Source organism: Cetorhinus maximus, chromosome 21 (assembly GCF_964194155.1).
Source record: "Cetorhinus maximus chromosome 21, sCetMax3.hap1.1, whole genome shotgun sequence".
Lineage (NCBI taxonomy): Eukaryota > Metazoa > Chordata > Chondrichthyes > Lamniformes > Cetorhinidae > Cetorhinus > Cetorhinus maximus.
The window spans coordinates 56452935-56469422 of NC_135899.1; the positions used below are offsets into that span (position 1 = coordinate 56452935).

General features: G+C 44.9%; 1 protein-coding gene across 2 annotated transcripts in view; it reads right to left on the minus strand.

Moving 5' to 3' along the window:
- Window positions 1-16488, minus strand: part of LOC144695889 (uncharacterized) — a 58356-nt gene that overhangs the window by 22944 nt on the left and 18924 nt on the right. The window contains exons 5-8 of one of the 2 annotated variants that reach the window (XM_078566963.1): window positions 14839-15014; window positions 13370-13544; window positions 5962-6148; window positions 596-1361 (exon numbers count right to left, since the gene is read on the minus strand). In XM_078566963.1, the coding sequence (XP_078423089.1) occupies window positions 1301-1361; window positions 5962-6148; window positions 13370-13544; window positions 14839-15014 (599 nt within the window). In that variant the 3' untranslated portion in view covers window positions 596-1300. Of the gene's footprint in view, window positions 1-595; window positions 1362-5961; window positions 6149-13369; window positions 13545-14838; window positions 15015-16488 lie in introns of those variants that run through there. The other variant, XM_078566962.1, reaches the window with a different exon arrangement.

Here is a 16488-nt window from a genome sequence, read left to right on the forward strand (position 1 = left end):
CCCCCACTACCCCCAACCCCCACCACCCCTCCACACACCCCCACCCCCACCTTCCCCACCCCCACCCCCCCCACACCCACCCACACCCCATTCCCTCGTTCCATGCCGACCCTCAGTTCACTCCTTAGGAGGCAGTCATGGACCAATCAGACTCCTCCCTTACACGTTCACCTGGACATCCACCAACCCCTCCACCCCACCCCCAGAATCCCAACCCCCTGGAACCCTTTCCCACCTCCCCCTTCCGTATCCCTTCCACTCCAGAACCTGTTTTCCCCCTCTGTCCCCCTTCCCTCCCTGGCACATCTTCCACCCTGGAACCCCCTCCCTTCTCCAGGCCTCTTCCTCCCGGAACCCCATCCCCCCCACCCTTAGTCCCCCCACCATCCCCCAGACTCCCTGCCCTGCCACCCTCCACTTCATCCCTCCCCTTTCCCAACCCCCTCAGACACCCTTACTTCTTCCTCCAGTTTTACTCCCTCCCCCTTTCCAACTCCTTCCTCCTCCCTTACCCTCTTCCTCCCCTGGATTCCCTCCCCTCTCCGCACTCCTTCCCCCCCTTTGAACTCCTTCCCTTACATCTTCCACCCTTCTTACACCTACCTCCCCAGTTGCCATCTTCTCCCCCCTTACCCCCACCCCCCCCCCCCACCGCCAATACTCCCTCCCCCCCTCCTAACTGTCCCCCCCGGCACCTTCATTCCCCCCCCACCTCAGTCCCCAACACCACTTCCTTCCCCACCCCCTCAACCATCATCCGTTCTGAGTATCAACCATAACTTTCCAACTTCCGTGAGCTGCTTCGCAGCAGGGCCATGTCCATGAGAATCCACCCAGCATGCCATGGATGTTCCTCCAGGATCCTGTTGCTGTCGGGCTCCAGCATCTACTGCTTCTTGGATGTCTGCGATGTGAGCAAGGCCCTGGCGATTAAGTCCTGATTTTTGCACGTCACAGTTGTCAAGACGTGTTCTGCACCAGCGTGTTTTCCCGCCGACGTGGGTGGACGATCCAATGTGGGGAGATGAGTCCAGCAGGCTGGCCTTGTAATGATATGCTGATGTATTACAATGAGGTTCCCGACATCCAATGACGGGGAACGCAACCCGCCATCGACAGGCTGAACAGGCGATTGCAAATTGGTTTCACGATGTCGTGAAAGCCAATCTTTGGCTTTCTCGCCATATTGTCCGCTCACGCCACCAAACACGCCCGACGCCAGTGGGCACGGACGATTCCACCCATTCTTCTGCTTTCAACTGATGTACTTCTTACTTTCTTTCTCTGTGGGGTAGGGCTGTCAACACTTTCGGATTGGCCTGAATTGAAGATCAATCTCCAGGACACTGCTGTGTGCAACCCTGGAGAAAAATCATCGGGACATTAAAAAAGATTGTTTTTTTTTATCATTTTCTTTGAACATTTCTCTTAGCCAGATATAAAGATATTGAAAATGGCGGGTTGTGGGGGGAGAAAAGCCTCTTTGGCTAACAGTAGTCAAGCATCATCCAATTGGGTAATGAGTCTTTTTGCTTTCCAATTGGCGTAGGGAGGCAATGCAGAACAAAGATGGATGAGTTGGCTGAAGAATGGCTGGAGCAAGTCATGTGATGAAGCCTCCAGGAATACATTTAATCACAGTTGGCAACATTAGTGTGCAGATCTGTTGAGCCTCTGCTCAGTGCCTGAATTCTGCTCAGTTTCTGACCCCACAACCAAACATTGTGGAAGAGTAAAGTGTGCACCACAATCTGGCAGCCATTTTAAAGCATCAGATTTAAAAGCAGAGTTTGCTACCATTAAGTGCACTTCAGTTCCATAAACATGGACTTAAACAGGCTCTTCAGTGGAATTCCATGAAACTAATTAATTCATACAAATACATGGGAAACATTCTTTCCCTCAAATGTGCCATGAAATTGGATTAGTTTAACACCCTTAAGGCAGCATTTTTCTATCATAATGGGAACCTGAGTGAAGCAAGTAGCATTTTATTTTTCTGCATCCCCCTGCAACACTCTCCCAAGCCACACAACGTTCCCAACCTACAGACTAAACAGGGACCTGCTCACAGCCCTGTGCAAAGGCAGCTCTATGACAGTCTGTGGTGCCAGAAGGTGTATGAAACAATTAAAGGAGATGGGAATTCTGTTGAGCCCCTTCGCTGTAGGCTAAGCAATTGATATCTGTTTCCCATTGGTAAATGGTGGGGAGAGACAGTGACATAGTGATAATGTCACTGGGCTGCTGATCCAGGCTAATGCTCTGGGGATGTAGGTTCATAATCCCCTCATGACAGCTGGTAGAATTTGAACTCAATTAATAATACTGAGATAGACTGAAAACAAATACAGTTTCATTTTCTGGCTTCATTCAACTGCCTGCAGAAATAATTGAGATTCACATTCTTGTACAAAATGACAAGTGGGCTCTTTAAAAATAGCGTACCTCAACAAAAACTACCATCCCAACATGTAAGACCAAGGATACATTAGTCACCTTTCCTTTTAAAGAGACTTGTGCCTTCATGACCTCAGGATGCCTCGAAGCACTGTATAGACAATTAAGAACTTTTTGAAGTGCAGTTCGGTTGTTATACTGTAGGGTATGCATCTGCCAATTTGCCCTCAGTAAGGTCCCACAAACAGCATTGCAATAATGAGCAGATGGGCTGTATTAGTAATGTTGGCTGAGGGATAAATGTTGCCCAGAACTCTAGGGAAAACTCCCCACTCCCACTTGAAATATTGCACCCAACTCAGGGAGAAGATATATTTCAGGTTATGCTCCTCAGATATATTCCTCAGGTGAATATCCCACCTGAAAGGTGACATCTCTGACAGTACAGCATTCCCTCAGTACTAGCATTGCCATCCTTGCATTCCAGAACCACGACCTCTGCTACCTAGAAGGACAAGGGCAGCAGATGCATGGGAACACCATCACATGCAAATTCCCCTCCAAGTTAAACACGCTAGCCTGACTTGAAACTATATTGCCATTCCTTTACTGTCGCTAGGTCAAAATCCTGGAACTCCCTTCTTAACAGCACGGTGGGTGTACCTACACGTCATGGACTGCAGTGGTTCAAGAAGATGGCTCACCAGCATCTTCTCAAGGGCAATTAAGGATGGGCAATAAATGCTACCCTAGCCAGCGATGCCCTAATCCTGTGAACAAATAAAAAAAGTTACACTTAAGTCTCTTGAACTGACAGCCTCCTGAGTGTTACCACTGTGCCATGGCTGACACCAGATACAATTTTAAAGCAAGTTTTATTCGAGAGGCATGTTTTAAAAAAAAGTGGGTTTGCACAGATTCTAAATTTGGCTTTGGAGCAATATGCTGCTGAGACAAAGGGCAGAATTTTCTGGCCCTGACACCAGCGGACATCGTCGAGGACATGGCGAGAAAATTTAGAGAGCCATTAAAAGACGAAAGGTCTCCAAATTTTCCTGTCCCACCTGCGACGATGGTGTCAGGGCTGAAAAGTCCCACCCAAAATGGGGAACTTTAACATAGGGGAATGGTGGAACTGGGTGTGCGAGGTGGAGGGGGGGGGGTCACTTGAGGAGTTAAATTCCCAAAAAATGAAACTGTGTTGGGAAGCTGGGCCTTGGGAAACCTGACAGCTCCAGGGAGCCTGGAGAAACAGGAGTGCATCTACACAGCCCCTCAGGCGTAACTTCCCCTTCCCCTCAGAATCAGAACCTTCCCCCATGCAAACTGCCCCCTTACATCCAGTATCAGACCCCCCACCCCCCACTCCGCAAATGGTCAGGGAACATGACTTTGGCATTGCATGCACATGCCTCAGGGTTGCAATTCCACAGTGGATGGGACGGCCTGGGCATCTGGGTTTGACATCTGATACTGGTCTCCCCTGTTCCTGGTGGCTCCCAGAATTAAAATTCCCCCCAAAGGCTTATTTGTTAAGGGACCACCTACGAAGATGTACATTAAAGTCAGCCAAGCCACTGGTTGCAAACTGAGACAGTGATAATCAGTTGACTCATCCCAGACTCATTCAAGTTATGTTGTCCGTCAACCTTGAGAAAAATAAGAGATGGTTTCTTGAGACCAGCTCTCTGGCCAGCTTAGCAAAAACCTGAGAGAACATAGCTCATGGAGGCAGTGATCCCTTCGCAGCCATTTGTAATGTAGTGCCCTGAAGTATGGCTGGTGTGTCACCTCATCCCTCCAACGCAGCTTCCTCCAGCCTCAGTCACCCCCACCTTCCTGATTTGCATGAGGGCCACTGCTGCTGTCACACTGACCCTGTCTTCTTTCATCCTACGCTGGAGGGCAGTCTGTTACTCACCACAGTTTACCAGCTCAATGGAAATGAGGCCCAAGCCACCATATTGAAGGTGCTTCAGGGGCTCATCATTCAAACCAGAATTTCTAGGCCACAGTTCCTCAAAGTCCTGCAACACATATAGGTTTCCTCATGTCCAAGCCTGCAACCATCCGACCAGCTGCCTCTGCTACTTCCCTCCCTTTCCCTAGCCAAATTTCCTCTAAGACTTGCCCCATTCCAGCCCTGAACTCACATTCTTCTCTATTTTTGCTCATACCCTCTCCAAGCCCATCTTGTCCTTGAGATCCATCTCCTGTTCCCTCAACCATATTCCCACAAAACTGCTGATCACCCAATTTCCCTTCCTGGCTTCCAACACCTGGCTATAGCCTTTGACATGCTTGACCAAATCACCGTCTTCCTAAACCTCTCCATTATTGCCTGGCTGAGTGAAACTGCACTCAACTAGTTTCATTCTTATCTACACACTTGTAGCCACTGCAGCAGCTTCTCTTTCTGTTCCTGCACCATTATCTCTAATGTCCGCTAAGGATCTATCCTTGGCCTCTCCTAGTTCTCAACTACATGCTGCCCCTTTTGTGAAATAATTCAATAACACAGCATTAATTTGCACATGTACAATGGCAACGCCCAGCTCTACCTCATCATCAGCTCTCTTGGTGCCTCTACTATCTCTACATGGTCACACTGCTTGTCTGGCATCCAGTAATGGATGAGCAGAAATTTCCTCCAACTAAATATTGGGAACCCTGTCACAAACTCTGTTACCTAGCCACCAAGTCTAAACTCTCCTTGTCAATTGTCTAAGGCTGAACCAAACTGTCTGCAACCCTGGTTTCATATTTGACCATGAGATAAGCTTCCGACTACATAACTGTGCCATTTCCATCTCTGTAATATTGCCCTACACCGCCCCTGCCTCAGTTAATTTGCTGTTGAAACACTCGTCTTTCAGTCTCTTTGCTACCTCTAATCTTGCCTGCTCCAGCATATTCCTGCCCAGCCTCCCATTCTCTACCCGCCACAGACCTGAGGTCATCCAAAACTGCTTGTCCTAATACTCACCAAGTTCTGTTTGTCCATTATCCCTGTACTCACTGACCTATATTGGCTCCTGGCTAAGCCACACCTTAGTTTTAAACCCATACCCTTGTTTTCAAACCCATGGTCTCACCTCTCCCCACCTCTGTCATCACCTCCAGCCCTATAACAGATACCTGTGCTCCTCTGCTTCGAACCTCCTGAGCAGCCCCAATTTTAATTCTTTCACCTTTGGCAGCCTTGCCTTCATCTGCCAAGGCCCTAGATTCTGGAATTTCTTCCATAAACTTCTCCACCTCTGTTTTCTCCTTTAAGATATGCTTAAAACCTTCTTCTTTTTGATCACCTCCTATGTACAACTATATGACTTGGTGCCAAAATGTGTTTGATAATGCTCCTGTGTAGCACCTTAGGATTGTTGTACAATGTTAATGTGCTTATAAATATAAGTTATTGTTGTTTTTGCCTTGTACAGGTCTGATGCAGACTAACTGATAGAGATTGATTAGTTATTATATCATGTGACTACCAGGATGGTAGTAGGAGGTTGGCCTTTATTTATCACCAATTCCTCTGTTCCTACAGCTCTGACAACTGACCTGTACGGGAGGGATATGCTGAATCCAGGTCTGGTGTTGCTGTAACTTGCCACAGATGAGATAAGAGAGGTGGGCCCACGTTGAAAGCTGTGCAAAGGCATTGCCGTGATATAGTGCTTGACATGAGGCTCACTTCTACATGACAACATCTCTGCTTGGTCACTTTCATCAAACTGTGATAAGAAATCTGTCAAAGAAAATATGAGCAAAGCAGGATATTTCTTGCATTAGTGAAACTGCTTCTTTACCAATTAAGGAAAAATGGACACTTTTAATAAACAATCTATAATATATTAAAAATCTTACATCTGCATGCAGTTCCTATTATTACATTTTTGTTACACTTCTGTTTATTTTTTCCAATATAAATTCCCATATCCACTTTTACAGTGGAAACTGCCTATGTAAACTTGTCACACTGGAATTACATCCTCCAACAGTGGTGGTACTGTAAAGACCCACTTCTGTATCTCCCAGGATCTCAGTTTGCACTGCAAAAAGAAACTCCTGTGTTCCACCCAACTCTGCTTTCCAAAATGCTATAAATTGTGTCATGTAAATCTAATAATAAAAAGTTAAAGTACAGGTATTATATAAAAGTAAAGGGTAGAGAAATGGGGAGATGGTGGTGTAGTAGTAATGTCACTTGGACTAATAATCCACTGGCCCAGGTTAATGTTCTGAGGTCATGGGTTCAAATGGTAGCTGATGGAATTTAAATTCAATTAATAAAATCTAGAATTTAGAAAAAAAACTTGCCTCAGTAATTATAACCATGAAACCACTGTTGATTGTTGTAAAAACCCATCTGTTTCACTATTGCCCTCTAGTGAAGGAAATCTGCCATCCTTACCTGGTCTAGCCTATGCGTGACTCCAAGCCCACAGCAATGTGGTTGACTCGTAACTGACCCTGAAATGGCCTAGCAAGCCATTTGATTCAAGACAATTAGGGATGGGCATCAAATGCTGGCCTTGCCACTGATGCCCGCATCCCATGAGGGAAAAAAAGAATATGACTTCAAAATGAGGATTGAATTCTGTAGCCCAATTATCCCCTCCTTCAAAATCCACTTTACCGGAAAACTATATTTGGCTTTGATCCTTCCCGTGTAAAGCCACAGTAAATCTACTATTTAAATTTACAGCCTCGAATTTCTGTAACTTCTACTTCTTACTAACATTGGACTGTTTTGATCAACATCTTGGTGCCAGGAGGTTAAAGAACATTTTCTTCATGAAAGTGTGTCAGGCAAAGTGTTTGCTAAATTAGGGTAAGTGCCTAAAGAGTCTAGGGTCATTTTCATCAGGGCAGTCTGACTCAAGTGACCGTTGGTAAAATGAAGAATAAGATGATGTACTCCAATACAATTTCCAACTATTGTTATTTTCTAAATGTTCCGTCATAGAGTTGGTGCCTCTTTACATTAAACATAGCAGACAAAAATACTACGCATTCTACAAATTTGTTTGATGGAGGAAAGACTGTTGTTCCATCAACTGTTTACATTTAATTTTGTCTCTTTTTCTGAACATTACTTTCCACTTATTTCAGATTTCACCTGCCTCCAGCTTTTCATGTATCACTTGGTTTCTGAAAGCACGTAATGTTGACCCTTTGCCACTCAATAACTGAAAGAAGGAACTTGCATTTATATAGCATCGACCATAGCTTCAGGATGTTCCAACTAAATAGAATGGTCACTGTTGCAGTGTAGGAAACGCAGCAGTCAATTTGTACACAGCAAACTCCCGCCAACAGCATGTGATAGTGGCCAGATAATCTATATTTGCGAAGTTGATTGAAGGATAAACATTGGCCACAGCACTGGGGAGAATCCCTCTATGCTTCTTTAAAATTGTCCCATGCAATCTTTTCCATCCAATTGAGGGGCTAGATGGAACTTTGGTTTAATATCTCACCCAGAAGACTGTACCCCCTGGCAGTGCAGTGCTCCCTCAACATTGTACTGAAATGCCAGCTATAGTTCAGTTGGTAGCATGCTGCCTCTGATTTCATGAGGTTCTAGGTTCCAGTCCCACTCCAGGGCTTGAACACAAAAATCAAGGGTGACACTCCAGTGCGAGTTCCTGCACTGTCAGAGCTGTTGTATTTTGGACGAGGGATCAAACCAAGACCTTGACTGCCTGCTTGGGTAGATGTAAAAGATCGATGGCACTATTTCGATTATCCCTAATGTCCTGGCCAATATTTGTTGCTCAATTAACATCACAAAAAGCAGATTATCTGATCATTAACACTTGCTGTTTGCTGCTGTGTTTCCTACATTCACTGTGTCTCCTGCCATTACAATATAGCTCCACAAGATGGCCACTGATAACTTCTGCACGTGTGCACTGCAGTCAGCAGATGCAGACATCCAATGATGTCACTACTGGAGCCTGTAGAGTGGCAGAAGGGGGAAGAATGAGGAGAGGCATTATTATCTAACACTCAGAGAAACCCACAATCCACTTCTTTTTAGCTCTGAAGAAGAATCATAAGGACTTGAAACATTAACTCTGTTTCTCTTTCAGACCTGCTGAGTTTTTCCAACATTTTCTGTTTTTATTTCAGATTTCCATTATCTGCAGTATTTTGCTTTTATCCACTTACATTATTGGGATAGTGAGGCAGAACTTAGAAACATTTACCATCTGCAAATCCTTCCCTTCTAACCCCCTGTAAAAGGAGTTTCCAAAATCTATCCCTGTCAGTCCAGGATAGAAATTCACAACACCCTCTCCTCCTGCTGACAGACACAGTTATGATCGCGAATAAGCCCTGCTGCACATTGCCTCCTATAATCAGTGCTTCACCATGTTGAACACCACTTGGAGGAAGCATTGAGGGTGGCAAGGGTGCAGAATGTACTCTAGAAATTGTCAATTGATGTAAATCTGCTGTCTTCACCTGGTCTGGCCTATATGTGACTGTGGTTGACTCTTAAATGCCCTCTGAAATGGCCTAGCAAGCCACTCGGTTGTATCAAACCATTAAAAAGCCAATAAAAAGGAATGAAACCGGACAACCACCCTGCATCAAACTAGGCATTGGAAGTGACAATGGCAAACCCAACCCTGTTGAGCCTACAAAGTCCTCCTTACTAACAACTGGGGACTTGTACCAAAATTGGGAGAGAATGTCACAGGTTACTCAAGCAACAGCCTTACATCGTCATCGTCACGCAATTATACCTTAAAGACATTGTAACGGACACTACCATCATTGTCCTGGGGTATGTCCTATCCCACCGGTACACAGTTGGGAGGGAGTTGTCCTGAGACATTGACTGCGGCCCACATGAAGTCACATGGCATCAGGCCAAACATGGACAAGGAAACCTCCTGCTGCATGTACTGCTCCCCCCTTACCCTCAGCTGCTCAAGCAGTGAGGGTGGCAAGGGCACAGAATATACTCTGGGTAGGGGACTTCAGTGTTCATCATCAAGAGTGGCTCGGTAGCATCACCAGAGATCAAGCTGGCTGAATCCTAAGTGACATAGCTGCTAGACTGGGTCTGCAGCAGGTGGTGAGAGAGCCAACAAGAGGGAAAAACATACTTGACCTCATCCTTACCAACCTGTTTGCCGCTGATGCATCTGTTCATGACAGTGTCAGTAGGAGTGACCACTGCACAGTCCAGAGACAAAGTCCCGTCTTAAGATTGAGGATACCCTCCATCGTGTTATGTAGCACTACCATCATGCTAAATGGGATAGATTTCAAACAGATCTAACAACTCAGGATTGGGCATCCATGAGGTGCCGTGGGCCATCAGCAGCAGCAGAATTATACTCAACCTCAATCTGTAACCTCATGGTCCGGCATATCCCCCACTCTAGCATTACCACCAATCCAGGGGATCAACCCTGGTTCAATGAAGAGTGCAGGGGAGCATGCCAAAAGCAGCATCAGACATTCCTAAAAATGAGATGTCAACCTGGTGAAGCTCTAACACAGGACGATATGCGTGCCAAACAGCATAAGCAGCAAGTGATAGACAAAGCTAAGCGATCCCACAACCAATGGATCAGACCTAAGTCCTGCCACATCCAACTGTGAATGGTGGTGGACAATTAACCAACTCACTGGAGGAGGAGGCTCCACAAATATAACCATCCTCAATGATGGGAGAGACCAGCTCATCAGTGAAAAAGGTAAGGCTGAAGCATTTGCTACAATCTTGAATTAGAAGTGCCCAAGTGGATGATCCATCTTGGCCTCCTCTGGAGGTCCCCGGCATCACAGATGCTAGTCTTCAGCCAATTTGATTCACTTCACATGATATCAAGAAATGGCTGAAGGCACTGGATACTGCAAAGCTATGGGCTCTGACAATATTCTGGTAATAGTACTGAAGACTTGTGCTCCAGAACTTGCCGCACTCCTAGCCAAGCTATCCCAGAACAGCTACAACACTGGCATCTACCCGGCTATGTGGAAAATTGCCCAGATATGTCCTGTACACAAAAAGCAGGACAAATCCAACCTGGCCAATTACCACCCCATCAGCCTCCTCTCCATCATCAGTAAAGTGATGGAAGGGGTCATCAATGGTGCTATCAAGCGGCACTTGCTTAGCAATAACCTGCTCACTGACGGTCAGTTTGGTTCCACGAGGGTCACTCAGCTTCTGACCTCATTACAGTCTTGGTTCAAACATGGACAAAACAGCTGAACTCCCGTGGTGAGGTGAGAGTGACTGCCCTTGACATCAAGGCAGCATTTTAATGAATGTGGCATCAAGGAGCCCTAGCATAACTGGAGTCAATGGAAATCAAGGGGAAAACTCTCTACTGGTTGGAGTCATACTTAGCACAAAGGAAGATGGTTGTGGTTGTGGGAGGTCAATCATCTCAGTTCCAGGACATCACTGCAAGAGTTCCTCATAGTAGTGTCCTAGGCCCAAACATCTTCAGCTGCTTCATCAATGACCTTCCCTTCATCGTAAGGTCAGAATTAGGGATGTTCGCTGATGATTGCAATATATTCAGCACCATTTGAGGTTCCTCCGATACTGAAGCCCTCAATATCCAAATGCAGCAAGACCTGGATAATATCCAGGCTTGGGCCAACAAGTGGCAAGTAACACTTGTGCCACTCAAGTGCCAGGCAGTGACCATCTCCAACAAGGGAGAATCTAGCCATCACCCCTTGACATTCAATGGCATTAACATCGCAGAATCCCCCACTATCAACACCCTGGGGGTTACCATTGACCACAAGCTGAACTGGACTAGCCACATAAATACTGTGGCTACAAGAGCAGATCAGAGGCTAGGAATTCTGCGTGAGTAACTCACCTCCTGACTCCCCAAAGTCTGTCCACCATCTACAAGGCGCAAGTCAGGAGTGTGATGGAATACTCTCCAGTTGCCTGGATGAGTGCAGCTCCCACAACACTCAAGAAGCTCGACACCATCCAGGAGAACGCAGCCCACTTGATTGGCACCCCTTCCACAAACATTCATCAATGAACAGTGACAGCAGTGTGTATCATCTCCAAGATGTACTGCAGAAACTCACCGAGGCTCCTTAGGCAGCAGCTTCCAAACCCACGACCGCTACCATCTAGAAGGAAAAGGGCAGCAGACACATGGGAACACCACTGCCAGGAAGTTCCCCTCCAAGTCACTCACCATCCTGGCTTGGAAATATACCGCCGTTCCTTCACTGTCGCTAGGTCAAAATCCTGGAATTCCCTCCCTAACAGCACTGTGGGTGTACCTACACCACATGGACTGCAGCGCCACCACCCTCTCAAGGGCATCCAGGGATGAGCAATAAATGCTGACCTATCCAGTGATGCCCACACCCCACAAATGAATAATAAAAAAACAGGATAAAAGCAAAATACTGCAGATGCTGGAAATCTAAAACAAAAATACCTGGAAAAACTCAGCAGGGCTGCCAGCATCTGTGGAGAGGGATACAGTTGACGTTTCGAGTCCGTATGACCCTTCATCAGAACTAAAAAATATAGAAATGAGATGAAATATAAGCTGGTTGATGGGGGTGGGACAGGTAGAACTCGATAGGTGGAGGCCAAGAAGAGACTGCCAAAGATGTCATAGACGAAAGGACAAAGGGGTGTTGACGGTGATGATATTATCCAAAGGATGTGCTAATTGGGGACATTAAGGGTAGCAAGCAGGACAAGCTAGCGGCAGATGGCCCTAGTGGGGGTGGGGTGGGGGGAAGGGATCGAAATGGGCTAAAAGTTGGAGATGAAACAATAGATCGAAATAAATTTAAAAATAGGTGGGAAAAGAAAAATATATTTGTAGAAAGAGACAAAGTTTTTTGTTGAGGCGTTGGATGAGATGAAGAATAAAATGAAACTGGGGGCAAGTACAGCTTAGAAATAGGTTGCGTCAGTGCTGCTGGAGGGAGAGGTCGAGTGTGTTCATATGGCGGCGCATGGCACTGAGTGTGGATCTCAGGATGTGACGAGAACAGCAGTCCGCGGAGCGTTGTATGTCCCAGAGATACTTGTAATCCTGGGTGGGTTCAAAACATGAGGGGTTCAACTTCAGTTGGAATCCACGTGCTGTCCCCAGATATCTTTTTATATTATATTTCGACCCAGTTATTTCATCCCGTCCTTGGTTGGGGGCTGCCCGCCTGCCCGTTTTGCTCATGCGACAAGCGCAAAATCACACGGGCAACATAAAATCGTGGACAATAGGGTTTTTAATGGCTTTAATTGACCCTTTAATTGTCGGCAGGCACAGCTCTGACACCCGTGCGTGCCGGCCGACCTCAATACTGCTCGCATGTGCGATGATGTTGGGATGCACACCCGACGCCATTTCGCACAGTTTAACATGCGTTCAGGTCGGGCACGTGCTTCCCCAGTTGACGTAAGATTCCGGTCATTGAATTTTTTGAGAAATCAGTGTTACTATTGAACAGTCCTGAAACAGGAAATGCTGATTGTTTAAAGTATTGACTCGGTCCATACATACCAGCATATAAAACTAGTGAGGCACTCTGGCTTCTCAAACAAGAACCACAAGGATCTCAGATTCATTCAACAAAAGCTCTGTCTGAATATAAAATTATGAGGTGAGATATGCATAGCCAATCTAACGACACAAGATCAGAGCATTGAAGAAATATTGCAGTTAATGGTCAAATTGAATTAAAGGAACTCAACATTCTTCGCTTACTCTCTCATAATATGTGTTTGCATAAAAATAATGTTAAAGATCTACCTACTTGTGACTCAGATGCATCATTTGCAAGTTGATTCAGATGCATCACTTTATTCAAGGGAAGTGTTAGTTCAGTATGTTTGCATTGGAGTACATATTAAACAACCACATGTTGGGACCAGTGTGGGTTTTCTACAAACGTACAGAAATGAGGAAGCCGCTATCATTATCTTTTAACTGAGAACTACCTGTCTGTGTAACCTGTTCACTGCAGGCATGGTCCACTTCATCCCTCACTGTATAATCTTTCCTCTGTCGGCATGTGACATGTTGAGTCTGGATTACTACTTTCGGCATCTTGTACTTCAACTGATGCTCCAAATCCTTTCTCTCCATTGTCTGCTCACTGCATTCAACACATATCTGAAGAATACAATTAGTAACAGCAGATTTTTGCTAGTTTTACTATCATCTTCCTTTTGTTATTTCCTAGTAATCCACTATTCTTAATGTAAGGTTTATTGGATCATACCATCACATTATTATTAATAAAGGCAGAAAAAAAAGGTCAGTCAGCATTTGGAAGAAAATGCTTTGGGTGAGATGTGATAGAGATCAATTATCACTAGAAATATTAAGTAATCTTTTCCTTTTAAATGCTAATTGATCTAAATTTCTAGCAGTTCCAATTTTAATTTGAAATTTCCAATGCACTTTTTTTAATCTTTAATTTGTAAAGCTTAAGTGTGAAATCTGTCACACATCATCAGCTTAAAGCTGGCTAATACCACTCCATGTAATAACTGCAGCTGGCAAACAAATAGTAGAATAAAATGTCCATTCTCTATTAAAAGCTTCGCATATTATGGCACTGAGATTGATTAATTTTTATGAGATAAGGGATGTGTAACCAAGATGCATAATTGGAGTTAAGGTTTAGGTCATCCATGATCTAACTGAATGACAGAATAGGCTTTTGGGGCTAAATGGCCTATTCCTGTTCCTATATTTTTATGCATGCTTTCTGTAACACTTCCCCCATCACACTAAGTTGCTAACACTATTATTGTTCTAAAACAACAATTCTCCAACTCACCATGTGTATTGTTATACCATCGTATAATTTTTATGTTTTTAAAAAGTTTTCTTTAGCCTAACTGGTGAAGGCTACAGGGCCGCTGACTTCCTCAGCAGTGGCCACCATTCCTGACGGCGCTGGTGAGGCTGCTGACCCTCTGGTCGAGCCAGTTTACACTGGACAGCAACCCCGGCGGCAGCTTACTCATGACCTGTTGCCCTTAAAATCAAAGCGGAGGTCCCACTGGCCAGTTGTGCATTTTAACCACACACATTTCCAACCGCTGAGAGGACACCGACCCTTTGGGAAAATTTATGCTCTTAGTGATAGCATTTGAGATCTGTATGCAATGTGTGTATGAGTGGGAGAATCTGTGTGAGGTGTGTGGCCTGTGTGTGTATACATATGTAGATGTGGAGTTGTGTGTGTCCATGTTTGTGGATGTAGATGAAATGTATGCGGAGGGAAGGATTGCAAATTGCTAGTTCAGAATATGATGTAGGTCACTCACTGTTACTCATGGCATATGCACATCTGACAGACTCTACCATGTCTGTGTTTCATTGGCCATTAGTGTTGGTTATAACTTTCAATTAAGGAAAAATGTTCAAAGGAGGAGAGGAGAAATGGTTTGTTTACCTGTTCCTTGCAGTCACTCCACTCTGTCAGTAAGTGGTGCTGCCTGTATTCCCACTCCGTCTGCAGTTTGGCTAGTTCTGATCTAATATACTCAATGTCATTTTCAATCCTCACAATTCTCTTCCTTGACTCTTTACACTCCTCTTGCAGACTAATGAACTCCGGAATCACCCCATCTGTAGATACATTAAATCAAACATAAGTGAATGGAAGAGACTGGCAAAAGCAACCAGGCAGTGGGTACAGTAGCTAGTGGTTATGTACTGGACTAATGGTAGCTAGTGGTTATGTACTGGGCTAGAGGCCTGGGCTAATGATCCAGAGATAAAACAGAAAATGATGGAAGTGCTCAGCTGGTCAGGCAGCATCTATGGAAAGAAACAGAGTTAATGTTTCAAGGTCCCTCAGCTATGATTTGACTTGAGATGTTAACACTGTTTCTCTCCATAGACACTGCCTGACTTGTTGAGTCTTTCCAACATTTTCTGTTTTTAGTTCAGTTTTCCAGTAGCTGTAATATTTTACTTCTGTAATTAGATGGACACACTGGTTAATACAAATCTCACCATGATAGAATTTAAATTCAATTAATTAAATAAATTGTAAAACGATCAGATTGTCATAAAAACCCATCTGTCTCACTAATGTCCTTTTGGGAAGGAAATCTGCCATCCTTAACTGATCTGGCCTATATGTGACTCCAGACCCACAGCGATTGGCTCTTAGTTGCCCTCTGAAATGGTGTAGCAAGCCAGCAATTTAGTTGTACTTAAGAAGGTGGCTCACCACAACCTTCTCAAAGGCAATTAGGTAAGGACCAAAAAAGAGGGCCTTTCCAGTGATGCCCACATTCCATGAATGAATAGAAAAGAAACAATATTGGTCCTGATAGACAATGCAAGTAATGTTGCACTAAGCTCATTGTCCAGCTATATATTTTGACAAACAATGGTTTGAAATTATTCATGCAGTTTTTACAGACATTGGGCAGGTAATCCTTATCACAATATGTTTTGTGCACTGTGGTTTCTAACATGTGGCCTCAGTATATTAACAGGCTAATTCATGCAACATCTATGAATCGCAGGATTAAATCCCACCCAGACTGCAGTAGTTCAAGAAGGCACTCACCACCACCTTCTCAAGGGCAATTAGGCTTGGGCAATAAATGCTGGCCTTGTCAGCGACCTCCACATCCCATGAACGAGTATATAAAAAAAAGACACTCAAGTTTGCTACAGAGGGAGTGCTGCATAGCCAGAGGTGCTATCGTTCAGCTGAGGCATTAAACCAAGGTCCTGTCTGGTGGATGTTAAAGATCCTGGGTCATTCCTTCCAGTATCCAGGCCAACACTTCCCCTCCAACCAAACACCACCCAAAACAGGTCATCTGGTCGTTTCTCTCATTTGCTATTTGTGGGAGCTTGCTGTGCACAAATTGCTGGCCACGTTTTCCTACATTATAACAGCAAATTAATTTAGAACATGCTTCATTGGCTGTTAAGGACTTTGGAACATCCTCAGAATGCGAAAGGTGCTTTCTATATGCAGACTCAGTCTTTTGTTGGAACTGTGGCCTGATAGCAAGGGATCGCTATACATGAAGCGGAGATTTAATAATATGTACAAATACATGTATGACAGCATCAG